This window comes from Recurvomyces mirabilis (genome assembly GCF_035927965.1).
Source record: "Recurvomyces mirabilis strain CCFEE 5264 chromosome Unknown scaffold_36, whole genome shotgun sequence".
Lineage (NCBI taxonomy): Eukaryota > Fungi > Ascomycota > Dothideomycetes > Mycosphaerellales > Teratosphaeriaceae > Recurvomyces > Recurvomyces mirabilis.
The window spans coordinates 7,906-22,585 of NW_027041970.1; the positions used below are offsets into that span (position 1 = coordinate 7,906).

The 14,680-nt window shown below is 54.4% G+C and overlaps 9 protein-coding genes across 9 annotated transcripts; 5 read left to right on the forward strand and 4 right to left on the reverse strand.

The window, feature by feature from the left end:
• Positions 1-146: 146 nt before the first annotated feature.
• Positions 147-986, reverse strand: LTS14_009988 (uncharacterized protein; the record flags this gene model as incomplete). The annotated part of the gene is made up of 1 exon (XM_064842666.1): positions 147-986. The coding sequence occupies one exon, from the start codon at positions 984-986 to the stop codon at positions 147-149; it is 840 nt and encodes a 279-aa protein (XP_064689663.1).
• A 784-nt stretch (positions 987-1,770) lies between these two features.
• Positions 1,771-2,235, forward strand: RLP24 (ATPase-activating ribosome biosynthesis protein; the record flags this gene model as incomplete). Its single annotated transcript, XM_064842667.1, has 1 exon — positions 1,771-2,235. The coding sequence occupies one exon, from the start codon at positions 1,771-1,773 to the stop codon at positions 2,233-2,235; it is 465 nt and encodes a 154-aa protein (XP_064689664.1).
• A 415-nt stretch (positions 2,236-2,650) lies between these two features.
• LTS14_009990 (uncharacterized protein) lies at positions 2,651-3,401 on the reverse strand (the record flags this gene model as incomplete). Its single annotated transcript, XM_064842668.1, has 2 exons — positions 2,651-2,729; positions 2,818-3,401. The coding sequence occupies 2 exons, from the start codon at positions 3,399-3,401 to the stop codon at positions 2,651-2,653; spliced, it is 663 nt and encodes a 220-aa protein (XP_064689665.1).
• A 1,168-nt stretch (positions 3,402-4,569) lies between these two features.
• LTS14_009991 (uncharacterized protein) lies at positions 4,570-5,588 on the forward strand (the record flags this gene model as incomplete). Its single annotated transcript, XM_064842669.1, has 2 exons — positions 4,570-4,608; positions 4,662-5,588. 2 exons carry the CDS (start codon positions 4,570-4,572, stop codon positions 5,586-5,588), a joined length of 966 nt encoding a protein of 321 aa, XP_064689666.1.
• A 278-nt stretch (positions 5,589-5,866) lies between these two features.
• PAM18 (mitochondrial import inner membrane translocase subunit TIM14) lies at positions 5,867-6,138 on the reverse strand (the record flags this gene model as incomplete). The annotated part of the gene is made up of 2 exons (XM_064842670.1): positions 5,867-6,005; positions 6,101-6,138. 2 exons carry the CDS (start codon positions 6,136-6,138, stop codon positions 5,867-5,869), a joined length of 177 nt encoding a protein of 58 aa, XP_064689667.1.
• Positions 6,139-7,218: 1,080 nt separating this feature from the next.
• Positions 7,219-8,757, forward strand: LTS14_009993 (uncharacterized protein; the record flags this gene model as incomplete). Its single annotated transcript, XM_064842671.1, has 2 exons — positions 7,219-8,203; positions 8,264-8,757. The coding sequence occupies 2 exons, from the start codon at positions 7,219-7,221 to the stop codon at positions 8,755-8,757; spliced, it is 1,479 nt and encodes a 492-aa protein (XP_064689668.1).
• A 350-nt stretch (positions 8,758-9,107) lies between these two features.
• Positions 9,108-10,469, reverse strand: LTS14_009994 (uncharacterized protein; the record flags this gene model as incomplete). The annotated part of the gene is made up of 1 exon (XM_064842672.1): positions 9,108-10,469. One exon carries the CDS (start codon positions 10,467-10,469, stop codon positions 9,108-9,110), a length of 1,362 nt encoding a protein of 453 aa, XP_064689669.1.
• A 665-nt stretch (positions 10,470-11,134) lies between these two features.
• AIM18 (Altered inheritance of mitochondria protein 18 mitochondrial) lies at positions 11,135-12,448 on the forward strand (the record flags this gene model as incomplete). Its single annotated transcript, XM_064842673.1, has 1 exon — positions 11,135-12,448. The coding sequence occupies one exon, from the start codon at positions 11,135-11,137 to the stop codon at positions 12,446-12,448; it is 1,314 nt and encodes a 437-aa protein (XP_064689670.1).
• A 278-nt stretch (positions 12,449-12,726) lies between these two features.
• LTS14_009996 (uncharacterized protein) lies at positions 12,727-14,496 on the forward strand (the record flags this gene model as incomplete). Its single annotated transcript, XM_064842674.1, has 1 exon — positions 12,727-14,496. One exon carries the CDS (start codon positions 12,727-12,729, stop codon positions 14,494-14,496), a length of 1,770 nt encoding a protein of 589 aa, XP_064689671.1.
• Positions 14,497-14,680: the final 184 nt, after the last annotated feature.

Below are 14,680 nucleotides of genomic sequence, written 5' to 3' on the forward strand. Positions count from 1 at the left end.
CCCCCCCCCCCCCCCCCCCCCCCCGCCGAATGAGGCGGGATGTCATGTTGCTTCGTGATAATGAGATGTTCAGAGGTGTGGGATGGATATTAATCAATGCTAAGTAGGGTATAGAAAACATGAAAGCTAACAGGAAACGTCCATCCTCAACCGCGCACCACGAACTTCCCTTCCCTCTTCTCAACCTTACTCACAAACTCCAAAGCCCGACTCCCAACCTCTTCCGGCCGCTCAAACATCGGTCCATGTCCCACCCCCTCCAGAACCATCAGCTCCCCTCCCTGCGAGAACTGCGAAAGAATCCACTCAGCCTCCTTCTTCGGATCAGAATAATCCGGATCCTTATCCCCCATCACCATCAACACCGGTGCCTTGACCTTCGCCAGCCAAGGCGTAGCCACACTATGATCCAACCCGCGAACCGTCTTGTGGAAAGCCGACCATCGACCTGGTCGGGTAAGAGATGTCTTGGTCTTGATCGCGCGGTCAGTGGCTGCTTTCTTATCGAGACCGGGCCAGAGGGTAGGGGCGTAGTATCGCCAGACTGTGGGGCCCCAGGGCTGTGTAAACATGGCGGGGACGAGGTAGGTACCCAACGCGCCCATGGGATTCCTTGCGAACGGCGCAAGCAGTATGATGCCCGCTATAAGTTCTGGCGCCTGTCCGGCGGCTATAATTGCAGAGGCACCAGCGAAGGAATTGCCGGCGAGGATTGCGGGACCGAGATTCAGTTCGTGGGTGATGGTGAGGTAGTCGGCGGCGGTGGCGAGGTCACCGTAGGAGGTGAAGGTTGTGCTGCTTTCGCCGTGGCCGCGGGCGTCCATGTTGGCTACTGTGTACCCGTTGGAGGAGAACTGTTGTGCGAATGGGACAAAGGCATCGCGGGTATCGCCCATGCCATGGCAGCAGATTACCAAGGGTCCGGAGCCGGTGATTTCGAGGGAGAGGGTGCCGCCTGAGGTTTTGATTTGTTTGGTGGTGGACATTGTGATGTGATGTGTTGTCGGTGGATTCGTTAGGTGCTGTTGTGTGTTATGGTTGGTTTTTGAAGAGATGATGGAGGTTCAATTGATTGCTGTAATGCTGTGATGTGCCAAGTCAACTAGAAATGCTCAAGGTAACCATATATATGTATATCGTCGCCGGCATAACGATCCCCGCCGCCAGCGCAGGCTGACTTTCACGGCAATGCGAATGCGAGCTGCAGCATCCTCGACTACAAACCGAATTGCGCCACGGCGAGATTTTCGTACCGGCCTTGGTAGGCAGTGCTACTGGCTGTATGGTACAAGGATCCCGACTCAGCTCCTTAACGGCCGTATGTCTACAATTTATTCATGTCACAGCTCAGCACAGCTCAGCTCACCTACCACGGTCGTGGTGATGGGGAAGAGAAGCAGAAGGTCAACTTGGCGGAATTGTGTCACAGCCCTTGTGAGGCTGCACCAATGAAAAGACCACGGCCCGGGTCTGCCGTTGCTTAGTCATTGCCGCTCCAATCTGCAGCAAAAGTTCAAGAATAATTCGTCGATAAAGCTATACAGTCACTCGTCCTGCATCACTCACCCACAGGCCTGCCGCGAAGATGAGGATCGAAACGTGCTACTTCTGCTCGCAGCCCTGCTACCCTTCGAAAGGCATAACCTTCGTGCGCAACGACGCCAAGGTGTTCAAGTTCTGCCGGTCAAAATGCCATAAAAATGTTCGTCTTCTACCAAGACCGCGCTCTACCAACCACCCTCCGTACTAACACGTAGGTGATAGTTCAAAATGAAGCGCAACCCCCGCAAACTAGCCTGGACCAAATCCTTCCGCCGCGCCCACGGGAAAGAAATGACGGTAGACAGCACGCTGCAATTCGCCCAACGCCGCAACATCCCAATCCGGTATAACCGCGAACTCGTCGCCACGACACTACAAGCTATGCAAAGGGTCTCGGAGATTAGATCGAGGAGGGAGAGGCAGTTCTACCGCAACCGGATGCGGGGCAATAAGGCCAAGCAGTTGGAGGCGGATCGGAAGTTGGTGGCGGAGAATCAGCATTTGCTTCCGCCGCAGTATCGGGATCAGGTTGTGCAGGCGCTTGAGGGGGCTGAGGCGGTGCAGAAGGAGGAGATGGAGTTGGAGGTTGGGGAGGAGAAGGTGGAGAAGGTGCAGAAGGAGAAGGTGAAGGCGAAGAGGAAGCAGAGGTTGGTGCGTGGGGAGGGGGTTGAGGAGATGGACGTGGATGAGTAAGGTTGCTGGGAGGATGTAGGAAGAGAGGAGGTTGGGATGTGCATATGATACCCATGAGGATCTTTAGCAGCGGCGATCAAGGCGTTTTCACGGTTTTGCATAGTACGGAGTTTGGTGGCGGGACTTGCTCGCCCTATCCCCTGAGCTGTCAAAACAATGCACAGCGAGTGTAAAGGATACAGATCTTTCAAGCTGTCACATTGATTCCAATTCGAAAACAACCAAACTTCTATGGCAATCGTCACGTCACGTCACTTCAAGTCACATCAATCATACATTCATGCATCGAGGCCACAACATCTCCCTCAGCAGCATTACCACGCCCCTTCGCCCTCGCTAGATCTCCTCCCATCCGCGCTACATCGCGTTGCGCTCGGCGACAACCTTGCCGATCACGGCGCGAAGCACCGCGCGCTCACAACGCCGCCTCCAGCTGGCCCTTCGCCAAAGCAAATTGCTCCGCAGCAAAATCCCAAGATACCACACTCCAGTACCTACGCAGCACAACACATCAGCAAACCGTCCCCACCACACCACACTCCACTCCAATCCACCTGAAACCACAAAGGGATGAAGACTCACGCCTTGATGTAATCCGGCCGCACATTCCGGTACCTCAGATAGTAAGCATGCTCCCAAACATCCAGCGCCAGGATCGGTCGCCCCTCCGTTCCCGGGCCAGCTATACTCTCGCCCATGAGCGGGGAGTCCTGGTTCGCTGTCGTCACTACCCGTAATTCTCCTTCCGGTGAGAGGATCAGCCAGGCCCAGCCTGAACCAAAGACCGTCGTGGCTGCTTTCTCGAAGACCTGCTGGAAGGCGTCTACGGAGCCAAACGTGGACTCGATTGCGACCTTCAGCTCGCCGCTTAAGGTGCTGTTGGTGCTGGAGGGCGTGAGGTTCCGCCAGAAGAAAGAGTGGTTTGCGTGTCCGCCTCCGTGGTTCCGGACGCCTTTTCGCTTTTCCGCGGGGAGGTGGGAGAGTTTGGCTACTACTTCTTCCACGGACAGGGTGTTCAAGGTGGGTTGGTCGGAGAGCAAGTTGTTGAGGTTGGTGATGTAGGTTTGGTGGTGTTTGGTGTGATGGATCCGCATGGTTTCTTCGTCGAAGTGGGGTTCTAAGGCGTCGTAGGGGTAGGGGAGGGTGGGGAGGTGGTAGGTGGGCATTATTGCTGCTGGTGGTGGCGGGGGGGAATTGTTATTGGTGGTGGTTGTGGTGAGGGTGCTATTTGGGGTGGCGAAGAAGCTGGAGTTTGGGATGAGTCTGGTATGGTTTTGTGGTAGGGGGAATGGGCGTAGGTACCTCTGTTGTAGTGATTCGAGACCTGTCTGGGCGGAGGAGATGATCCAGCCTAAGCCAAGTGGAAGAGTGAGGTTGACCATTGTGGTGATCTGCAGCTATCGGAGTTCTTGGTACTATATTTATCCACTGAAGTGGTTTTGAGGGCGAATGAGGCAGTTTCTGCACGTGGGAGGTTTATGGTCAGTCTTGGTCAAGCACGTATAGCTGCTGTAAAGGTCACGCCGTATGCCCTATGGACGGCTTCTTCCCCTCCATGGATCACAAGCGCGTCTGAAAGCGTTGACAGGCAAAGGCAATAGCTGAGTCTCGCCACTGTATTCGAGCACGACAGCTGGCCGGATCGGGAAGGTACGCTTGGGGTGCACGGCTTCGGTGTTTGGACCACGTCTTTATCTCATATTCCGTACATAGCGATGAGATGTCGTCGCTTACCTTACGCCCTTTTCAACTTACGACTATCCTTGAGGCCTTCGTCTTGACAGTACAGAGATGATGTGCAGAGCAAGAAGGGCGAGATGCGATTGATTCTCCAGCTCAATCATCGGCAACGGACCACCAATCCGACCGAATTGCCGACGGGTCGAAAGAACGTGCCGTCTTGCTCTTCTTCGCACCTTGGCACGGGATATTATTATTATTCTGTCCATCCTGTCTTGCAATCGATCGTGCCGTCGAATGCACATCCATGGAGCCAATAGCGCCGAAAAGGTAGGCAGGAGGATGAGACGAGAAGAAGATCTGCAAAACACATGTCCCGGTGGCAGAACAAAGTCTCCGAGTCCCTAACCACCGCTCGTATTCCTTCACTTTGAACGGTCATCTGTCGCTCATGTCACCTGCATTCGACATATAAAGGAAGCTGCATATAACATCCGGTTAGCACAGGAGATTAAATTCAATTGACTCATAACCACAGGCAAAGCTCGAAAGGACACCGACTGATCACTTCACTCTGAACCTGAACCGTCGACGACGCCACAAACAACAAGCAAGCAAGCAACAATCGTTCCAGTACGGAAATCAACAGCAGCAATGTCAGACAACCACATCCGCAAGATCGCCCTCGTAGGCGTGCGTAGCACCTCACACCCATAACTACGCCCTCAACTAACATCCCCACACAGGCAAGCGGCAACATCGGCAGCACAACCCTCACCCACCTCCTGCACTCCCCCCACCCCATCCACATAACCGCCATCAGTCGCCCCGACTCCACCGCCACCTTCCCCACCCACTCCCGTCTCACAGTCCTCAAAGGCAGCTACGACGACCCCACCTTCCTCGCCCAAGCCTTCGCAGGTCAGGATCTAGTAATGTTCGCCCTGTCCTTCATGGCGCTCAACGCGGAGAAACCTATGATCGAGGCGGCTGCTATAGCGGGCGTGAAGTGGATTGTGCCGAATGAGTATGCGGGGGATGGGTTGAATAAGTCCATGGTGGAAGGGGTGCCGGTTTTCGGGCCGAAGAGGGAGACTAGACGATATGTTGAGGAGTTGGCGGGGAAGTATGAGGGTTTGAAATGGATTGGGGTGGCGACAAATCCGTTTTTGGAGTTTTGTTTGGGAAGGAAGTTGTTTGGGATTGATCAGGATGAGAAGACCGCGACGATCTATCCAGACGCGGGGAGTTTTAATACGAGCACGATGGAGATGATTGGGCTGGCGATTGCGAGGATGCTTGCACTTCCCATTTCGAATTCGGAGGATAAGAGGAGCAGTCTGGAATACTACGCCAACAACTTCCTCTACGTCTCCTCCTTCTGCGTCACGCAAAGGCAGCTTCTGGCTTCTGTTCAGAAGGCTACGGGGACGAAGGAGGCCGAGTGGAAGGTGGATGAGAGTAAGACTGTGAAGGGTTGGGTGGAGGAATGTCGGGAGGGGTTGAAGAAGGGGGATATGAAGGCGGGGTGGGGGTTGACGTTTGCTTATTATATGGGTGAGGGGTTGGGAGGGAATTATGAGAGCAAGGCGCGGGAGGATCGGAGGGTGTTGGGGTTGCCGGAGGAGGATTTGGATGAGATTGTTAAGGGAGTGGTTGGTGGTGGGAAGTAGCTGAGATGTTGAGGTGTGTGGTTGAGTGTAGATTTTGGTCTTGTCCGCTTCTCATACGACTTTGCAGGCGGGCGTCGCAGGAGTATGATATAGCAGTGCCGAATAAGGAAGTCCTTGCCGCAAAGTAACACATATGCAACTATCCATCCCAAGCTCGCTCGCTCGCTCCTTCCCACATGCCGCTCCTTCCCATATAATCACCGAAACGCCTGCGCTAAATCCAGATTGTAGATGTACAAAGTCTCCGCTCAATACACAGCGCGATCACACCTGCTGCATCACGTCCCCTTCTCCAACATCTCCTTGGCCTCATTAATCTTCGTCGCCAGGTAAGGACTCCCTCCCCGATCGGGATGATTCAGCAGCATCATCTGGCGGTGTTTCTTGCGGATCATGTCTTTGGTTGAGCCGCGTTCACTGTCAAAAAAAACCCCTGATCAGCATAAATCCTCTCCCATCCCTACCCTCCAAGCTCCAACTGACATCTCGGTGACACTGGTTGGTGGGCTTACGGTGTCTCCAGAATCAACGCCGCCTCCCTCTTATTCATCTTGGCTTCGAAACCGCCTTTGTAGAATGCTTTGCCTAGCGCATTCGTGCTTCCTCGGGATCGGCGAAGGGCTACTAGGCCTGCTCGTCCCTGCGGTTCGCTGTAGTGTTAGTACAATGTATATGGAGGCAACATCGTGCTATGCGGTGGGTGGTTGATGGTGTGGGAGGGCGTACGAAGAAAGCTGCTGCAGCAACACCGACGCCTACGGCTAGTACTGTCGCCATCTTAAGTATCCTCAATCGACGTGATATTATCTAGGTGAAAATAAAATAGCGAATCTACAAATCGCATCGGATGCGCCTCGGCGAAGGCAGACCTCTCGCCGCAAACATATCGCATACAGCACTACCTTTAGTCAGCCCCATCACGTGCAAATCCCACCACTGTCTAGCGATCCCGACCGGCATCTTCGCACGCAGAAGCCGAAAGGAAGAAAGGACGGAAGAACACGAATTCCGATCATTACGAGTTAAGCTCCAGCAGCACGACAAAGCACACCACACCACACCATTGCAAAAACGTTGATATACATTCTGCTGGCGTTCGCTTAAGCAAGCTTGTATCGGTTTTATGCTTGTCAGAGTTGACCGACTAAGAAGGATGTATGACTACCACGCAGGACTCATGCCGGCAATAATGCTCTTGCTGCATGCTAGTGATGTTGCTTGAGGGTCGGCTCCACAATGGCGGGTTAGAAACCTAATGGCAGCTATCTTTCATACTAGATGTGTCGTGTCTCTCTCACTCTAACCTCTGACATCCTTGCTGGTAATCATCTGTTTCAGGGAGATACATTAGTTCGACTGGGAGGACGCAGGCACGGCAGAGTGGATTTAGCCAATTCTCACCCTTCATCTTCCGACCGAAGCGATAACGACGGCGGCGACGGCACCGACTTTTTGAGTTGTAGCGATATAGCATTGATCTTACTTTTCTTATCTACATACATAATCCACTGGAAGCAATAAGACGACACCTTCACCCCTCTGGACTGGGAACAGATCTAACACTTCCACTTCCACTTCGCAACACATATACACACACATACACACACACATACATACAGACACTACAAAAATGACACTCGACGAACGGCAACCCCTCCTCCACCATGAGACGGACAACCGCGCGACCAAACCCCCGAGCGAACCACCCCCACCACCGGACCCCGACAACCCCCAAACCTGGCAACACACCTACAAACTCCTCCTCGTCCTCCTCCTCGCCCTAATGGCCTTCACCGTAACCTTCACCTGCATCTCCCTCGTCCCCCTCAGCCCCTCCATCATCGCCTCCCTCGACACCCTCTCCGGCACCCCCAGCACAACCTACGCCTCGATCCTCCTAATAACAATCTGGGAACTAGGCGAAGCCGCGGGACCCTTACTCATCGCGCCCCTCAGCGAAGTCTACGGTCGCGCGCCCGTGTTCCATGCCGCGAACGCGCTGTTTGTTCTTTCCACGGCCGCGGCGGCGTTGAGTCGGAGTACGGGGTTTTTGGTGCTGATGCGGTTTATTACTGGGGTGAGCGTGGCGAGTAATGTGTTGAATCCGGCTGTTATTGGGGATCTGTTCAAGCCGGAGGAGAGGGGAAGGGCGATGAGTTTGGTCATGTTGACGCCGTTGATGGGGGGTGCGATTGGGCCGGCTGTGGCGGGGGCGGTGGCGCAGGGAATGGGGTGGAGGGCGGTGTTGTGGATGAGTGTGGGGTTGGCGGTGGTGGTGGAGGGGCTGTTTTTGGTTTTGTTCCGCGAGACCTATCTGCCTGCTATTTTGAGGAATCGTTTGCAGGTTGAGAGATCTGAGGGGAAGGTTGATGAGGGAGATTATGAGGATGCTGGCGGGCTTGAAGAGTTGAAGGTCCGGCCCAAGTCACTGATCTGGCAATCGATCAAGAGGCCCGCTACCATCTTCGCTGGATCGTTCGTCCTGCAGATCATGTCGCTCTACGGCGCCGTGATGTTTTCCTTCTTCTACATCGTTTCCACCACTCTCCCCGGGATCCTCCAAGATCGCTACGGCTTCCCACCCGCACTCGTCGGATCCTCCTTCCTAAGCTTCAGTGAGTCGATCGAAATGCGTACAGATTAGAAGAATTGGTAAGCTAATACCGAAAACGCAGGCATCGGCTCCCTCCTCGGCATCCTCGTGAACAACACCCTCCTCGACAAAATCTACCTCCGCCTCACGCCCCCCAACTCCCCCCACAGCATCCCCGAAAACCGCCTCCCCCTCACCATCCTCGGCGCCTTCACCCTGCCCCTAACAATAATCCTCTACGGCTTCTCCGCCTCCCTGCACCTCCCTTATCCAATCGTCCTCCTCGCAGTCCTGCTAATGGGTTTCACCATTATGCTGGGCTTAGTACCCATGATGTCCTACATCGTCGATGCGTTTGGGGTGTATTCGGCGAGTGCGTTGACGGCTGTCTTGATTACGAGGTGCTTGATGAGTACGGTGCTGCCTTTGGCTGTGGCGCCGCTGGAGCAGAGGTGGGGGTATGGGTGGGGTATGACTGTTTTGGCGGGGTTGGGGTTGGGATTGGCGCCGGTGCCGTGGGTGGTTATGAGGTGCGGAGGAAGGTGGAGGCAGGGGTGTGAGTTTAGTAAGGGGTGATAGGAGGATGTGATGGGATTCGGTGGGTGCGTGCGTGCGTGGCGGTGTTACTGGTTTTTCTGGGGCTTGAGCTTTTTCAGCTGGTTTTCTGGGGGTGTTATTGATGAGCAAGGAATTTGATGGTGCGGGTGGCGTGAGGGGGGTTGTTTCTCGGCTTTCTATAGATTTGGTCGTGCTAGAGGTAGAGTAGACGCGCGATATAGAGGCATAGATATGGTGATGACTAGATTCGCTCTGCATGAGGATGGGGTTGTTAGTCATGTCTTATGTCCTTGGTCCATGCACACATCTATCCTTGTATCATGATCTGCGCAGTTCGTAAGAGCGATGCCACAAGCAGCGCTTTGTCACTAGTCACTACCTCCACCATAGAACTTCTCAGCCATCTCATTAATAGCCTGCACCATACTCCCCACGGCATCACACCTCGCAAAATCCTCCTTCAACTCCATCGCCCTCTCCTTATACCTCCTTTCCCCCAAAACCTTCTCCACTGCCTCCCTAATCTGCTCCGCACCAGGCGTCTGCGTAGCCAGATTGACTGCCGCGCCCGTCGCCGCCGCCCTCGCAGTAGCTTCAGCTTTATCTTCCGTCACGCCTGCAACGACCATGGGTATCCCCTCGGCGAAGGCTTGGGATATGGCGCTATAGCCGCCATTATTGACCACGAGGTTGACGTGCGGAAGCAGGAGTTCAAAGGGGATCCATTCTGCCCACCTGCAGTTCTCGGGGAGGTCGAAGCTCGCAGGTTTCTGGACGGAGACGGCGCAGACGATGAGGCGGACGGGGAGGGTCGAGCAGGCTGTTATTGTGGGAAGGATGAGGTCTGCGGCGTCGGTGCCTGGGAGGGAGCCGGAGGAGACGATCACAAGTGGGTGGTTGGAATGGGAGTTTATGACGAAGTCGTCGAACCAATCTGGTGGTGGACGGGAGGAGTTCGCGCCGAGGAAGGTCCCGATGAAGCGCACGTTGGGGCGGAGATCAGAGCGCGGGGTTTCCATGGCTGGGATGCAAAGTTGTAGTAGTAGGTCTGGTGTTAGGAACCAGCAGTCGACTGGATTCGGATGCGGAAGCGGCTTCTGGCAATTGAAAGGTTCTAGAACGCGATCAAGGACGTTTCGAACTGGTGTCAGCATCGCCGTTGCTTGCGCGTTCAGTTCCATGTTTTTGGCTTCGCCTTGGCTGGGTAGACCCATGCCGAAGGGCGCGGTGTCTTTGCTTTGCACGGCTATGGGGAAGAAGGAGACTCCTATTAATGGTACCCGACGTGTTCCAGGACTCTCGAGCATCATAGGCATAGGTCCCGTGAAAGACACATCGGAGATCAGAATGATCTTCTTCCTCGCCAGCTCAGGTCGGGTGATGACGGACTGAAGGGCAGCGTGCTGCTCTGGTAAACAGCCGAAGAAGATGTGTTCGAGATCCCAGAGGAACTGAAACGGTCCTTTGGGTTGGTTGGCGCGGTCAAGAAAGTAGTCGTTCAGTCTGTCCATGGTGTAGTTTGCCTTGCCTGACAGCGGCACGAATTCAAGACCATCTATATGGGTGAGACTGTTGGCGAAATGTGATGCAGTGATGAAGGTCATCGGTACGCCCACGCTGCTCAGACTCTGTGCCATTGAGCGTAGGGGTCGGATGTGGCCATAGCCTGGACAGGCAGAGATGACGAGGTGAACATCTGGGTCGATGGTGGGACTGCTTATCGAGCCCATTGCGGGAGAGAGAAATCAGGCGAGATGTTTGAGTATTGATCAGTGATAAAACCTTTTGCCTGAAGGTAGGGTAGAGAATGTATACAGAGTGGGTCATGAGTGATCCCACCAAGGAAGCTACAGTGTAAGAGCTGTTATATATCTTGACATGAAGAGCAAATTGCCATGTGTCAATGGAGCTGAAGTCATTGGGCCCCACAGGGATGGTTTCGTTCCGACTTGCGAGAAGGATCAAGACGATTCGCTAGCGGTGGCTCGCCTGCTCACCGATAGCCAAGTCGATGCGGAACAGCTAGGGTTTGCGATGCTGACTGAAAGCGAGGCCTATAAGTGATGTATCGTCTCTCAGTCTTAAACTGCCTGTGCGAGTAATGCATGCCATTGGTTTGAACTTGCATGTCGGCACGCATGACATGCTGTCAAGCGTCTTGTGTGAGTCTCTAGGTCAGAGCTTGTTGAGCAATGGCCACTTGGGTAGCTGACGCAGTTGTTCTGTACAGGAGTGGAGACTGAAATGTAGATAATGCCAAGCTTTGACACGTGATGACGCAACTGTATGTGAAGCTTCACAATGGACATCAGCAGCTTGACGGCAATTGCATTGACCGCGTAGCTTATCGACAGTCATCACTGACCGGGCGCTGATACCTGTCTCACATACTACAATGGCTGCACCAGGACGTCAGGCAATGCGCCTGCTTTCGCCACGCATACAGTACCTTTCACGACCAACCTCCATCACAACCCAAATCCGCCATGCATCGAGCAGATACAGCCAGCCAGCGAAACGTTCAGTGGCCACTGCCGCCGAAATACCTGTGTCCAACACAGCATCTTGGAGCCCGCTCGAAAGTCGAACGAGCTTCCTCGAACATGAGGAGAAGAGGCAATACCACCTCGGCCGCATGCGCTTCGCAGGGATGGGCTTGTTATTGACCATGGGAGGATTGGCAATGGTTCTATCAAACCTGGACCTGGACAGTATCGAGCAAGCGGAGAAGAAAAGAAAAGGCATACAGCTTGATGCTGCAAGCGAAGCCAATGCGACATTCCAGGGTAAAGACGTGCATGTGATTGGTGCAGGTGATTCAAAGAGGATCGTTGCTTCCGGATTGGGAGAGGAGATTGAATTGGTAGAGACTGGCACGAGCTCTGTGCCGCACTTTCCTAGGACGATTTACCTGCCTGCGTCATCTTCGGCGGCTGCGCCGGCCGTGCCTGCTGCTTCTGGATTGGTGGTCGATACAGCTCAGCCGGGCTCGGTTACGAACCCCTTAGACGCTTCTGGCCAGGAAGAGTATACGCTCGTGGGTTTGGGCATTCGTACGGTAATGTGGATACAAGTCTACGTGGTAGGCATGTATGTTCGCACCACCGACATCACGACTCTGCAAGCGAAGCTCGTGAAGCAGGTCAATCCTACTGCTTCTGCCCTGATCCCGTCCGAGAAGATGAGCCTAAGGGAAAAACTGCTGGACCCTGAGCAGAGTCGCGCAGTGTGGGGTGAATTGCTGCAAGTCCCTGGCATGAAGACTGCTTTCCGCATTGCGCCGACAAGGAACACCGATTTCGGTCATCTGAGAGATGGCTTTGTTTCGGGTATCAATACTCGGACGTCAGAAGCACGCAAGCTTACACAGACTGGTGAGACGGAGTTCGATGCTGAAGACTTCGGCCGGTCAGTGCAGAACCTTAAGGGCATCTTTGCTGGTGGTAAAGCACCAAAAGGTTCTATCCTGATCTTGAAGCGTGATGAACGGGGTATGATGGACGTGCTATACTCACCCCAGCCGGAGAAGAATGGTGTCGCGATGGAGACATTGGGCTCGGTGGCTGACGAGCGAGTGAGCAGGCTGTTGTGGTTCGGCTACCTGGCGGGGGAGAAGGTATCGTCGAAAGCGGCGAGGGAGGGTGTCGTGAACGGGTGCATGGAGTTTGTTGAACGGCCTATTGGCAGCGTGGAGACGATGGTTCATTGAGGGGCTTTGTAATTATATATGTATATTTATGCTGCCCGAAGAGAGGCTCTACTCTAGGTGGAGGACAGATCTGTGGTCTCGGTCTGTGAAGTGACGTTGAAGGCGAGGTGCTGGAGGTCGTGTAAATTCAGGAGCTGCAGACATGGTGGGTCCAACCTTAGCTGCTCGAGATCGTTCTCACTGCACCACCTTCTGGACATTGACACTTCTGGCAAACCACTTGGATATCTTCGACAGGACCTTATCGCGCCATCGCCGGCTCAAGGACCATCACGAACATGGCGCTCCGCACGCATAGCACCCGCATCACCAACCAGGACCGCCACCGCTTCTCCTTGACCAAGGCTCTTCGCAAGAACTCCCATCCACTCCCATCGGAGCCGGCCACTGATGACATCCCTAACCCAGCCGCCGCCCTCGCTGTCACTGCTGCTGCTGACTTCGCATTTGCAAACTCTACTACACTCTACGTGACATACACCGCTGAGCTCCGTTCTGACGAAGATCTGTATATGTTTAGTATCGATAAGTGTTACACCACACCCGAACAAGCCAACTCGCGCGTGAAATTACTGGGAGAGAGCAATTTCAGCCTGAGGCGGTATCGGAGCGAGAAGATGAGCACGATGCTGGCGGATGTCGAGCAAGGCGATGTCCATGCTAAGGTGGATGATCTGAAGATGGTGACGTGGAAACGTATTGGGCCGGGCAATAAGCCGCGCTTTATGGCGTCGACGAAGAAGATTGTGATGGCGGGCCGGATCCCTTGCACTGGTGATGAGGATTTGCCGGTGGAAGACGGTGGGCCAAATGATGTTTCGAGCCTGTTTGTTGCTTTCTCGCACCTTGAGATGCCTGGTCATGTGTGGGTTGTGGCGATGTATCTGCCGAAATGGATTTGGGATGAGCTTGCGGAGCTTGCGAGGACTCCTGGGTTGGACACCAACAGGCCTGCAAGCGACGCTCAGGGCATTTCGCTACAAGAAGTCATGAACGACCTCAATGCCAACGACGACAAAGTTCGGCCAAAAATCACCTGGAGAATTGTCTCCGTCCGTCGTACAAGCTTCGTCGCTGGTGTTCGGGCCAAACAGATCTGGAAGCAGCTTTTCCACGCCGTGGTGGGTCGCAGCACCAAAGATCACGAGCACTACGGCTTCGCACGCTTCGCTCTGAAACCCGCTTACGGGCCATCGGGCAACAAGATCGAGTACACAGGCTGTGATGTCGGGCCACAGATTCGTATCGAGCGGGTCAAGGTGACTGCTATTACTGATAAGCCGGAGTACTACGTCCCGCCACCCCTGAAGATGCAATTGAGAGCGAAAGTCAAGGGTAATGCTGAGCTGCAGAAGGCAAGTGCTGATCTGAGGAAGGGCATCAAGGGTTCTGAGGAAGGTAAAACGGACAAGATTCTCGTTGCGCCACCGCTCAAGTGCGTCAATGGCCAGGTCATCAGTACGGCTCAGGGCAAACGCACTTCTTACATTGAGAACCTTCAGGACTCCATCGACGAGGCTCTGCAGCCTTCGTTCAGCTACCAGGACATCCCGTTATCCTTCAAGCTCAAACAACGTAATCTCGAGCGCTGGGGCGAGCTGGAAGACCAGCGTTTCGGTGGGTCCGTCAACCTCGAGGAGCAGGAGGAGAAGTTCGTGGAGAAGGATATTTATCATGGCTTCATGCACAGTAATCATGGTAATGGTAGTCAGAACGGCAAGAGACCCGCGAAGTTGAGGAGTAAAGCGTACAATAAAGCGCAATTGCGGATGCAGAATGCGGTCGAGGAGCAGGGTTTTCTGACTGATATGGGTGCGAGTGCGATGGCGAGGGGGGAGTTGGTCACGACGATTGAGGGTGGGGATGGGAGGAAGAGTGTTAGTCGGGCGGGTGGGAGGGAGGGTTTGGCGGGTGAGGTTTTGAGGCCAGGGGGCTCGGTGCGTAGGAAGGATGGGCGGCAGCCGAAGACTGGGAGTTTGAGGCGTGAGGGTTGGGGCTCGCACCCGCCGGAGAGGAGGAAGAAGAGGGTTTCTTTTGCTGGATTGTGAACGATTGGGATTGAGTGGATGGAGTTGTGGTATCAGTCGACATCAGGGACTGCGAAGCTTCACTGGGCGGACTAAGCAACTTAGGCGTTTCCTGGTCAGTCTGCGAGACAACGTTCGGACTGTTTATGCTCGGCATAACGGACAGCTGGATGAGGGTTGTCTACGGGAAGAGAGAGAGAGCGAG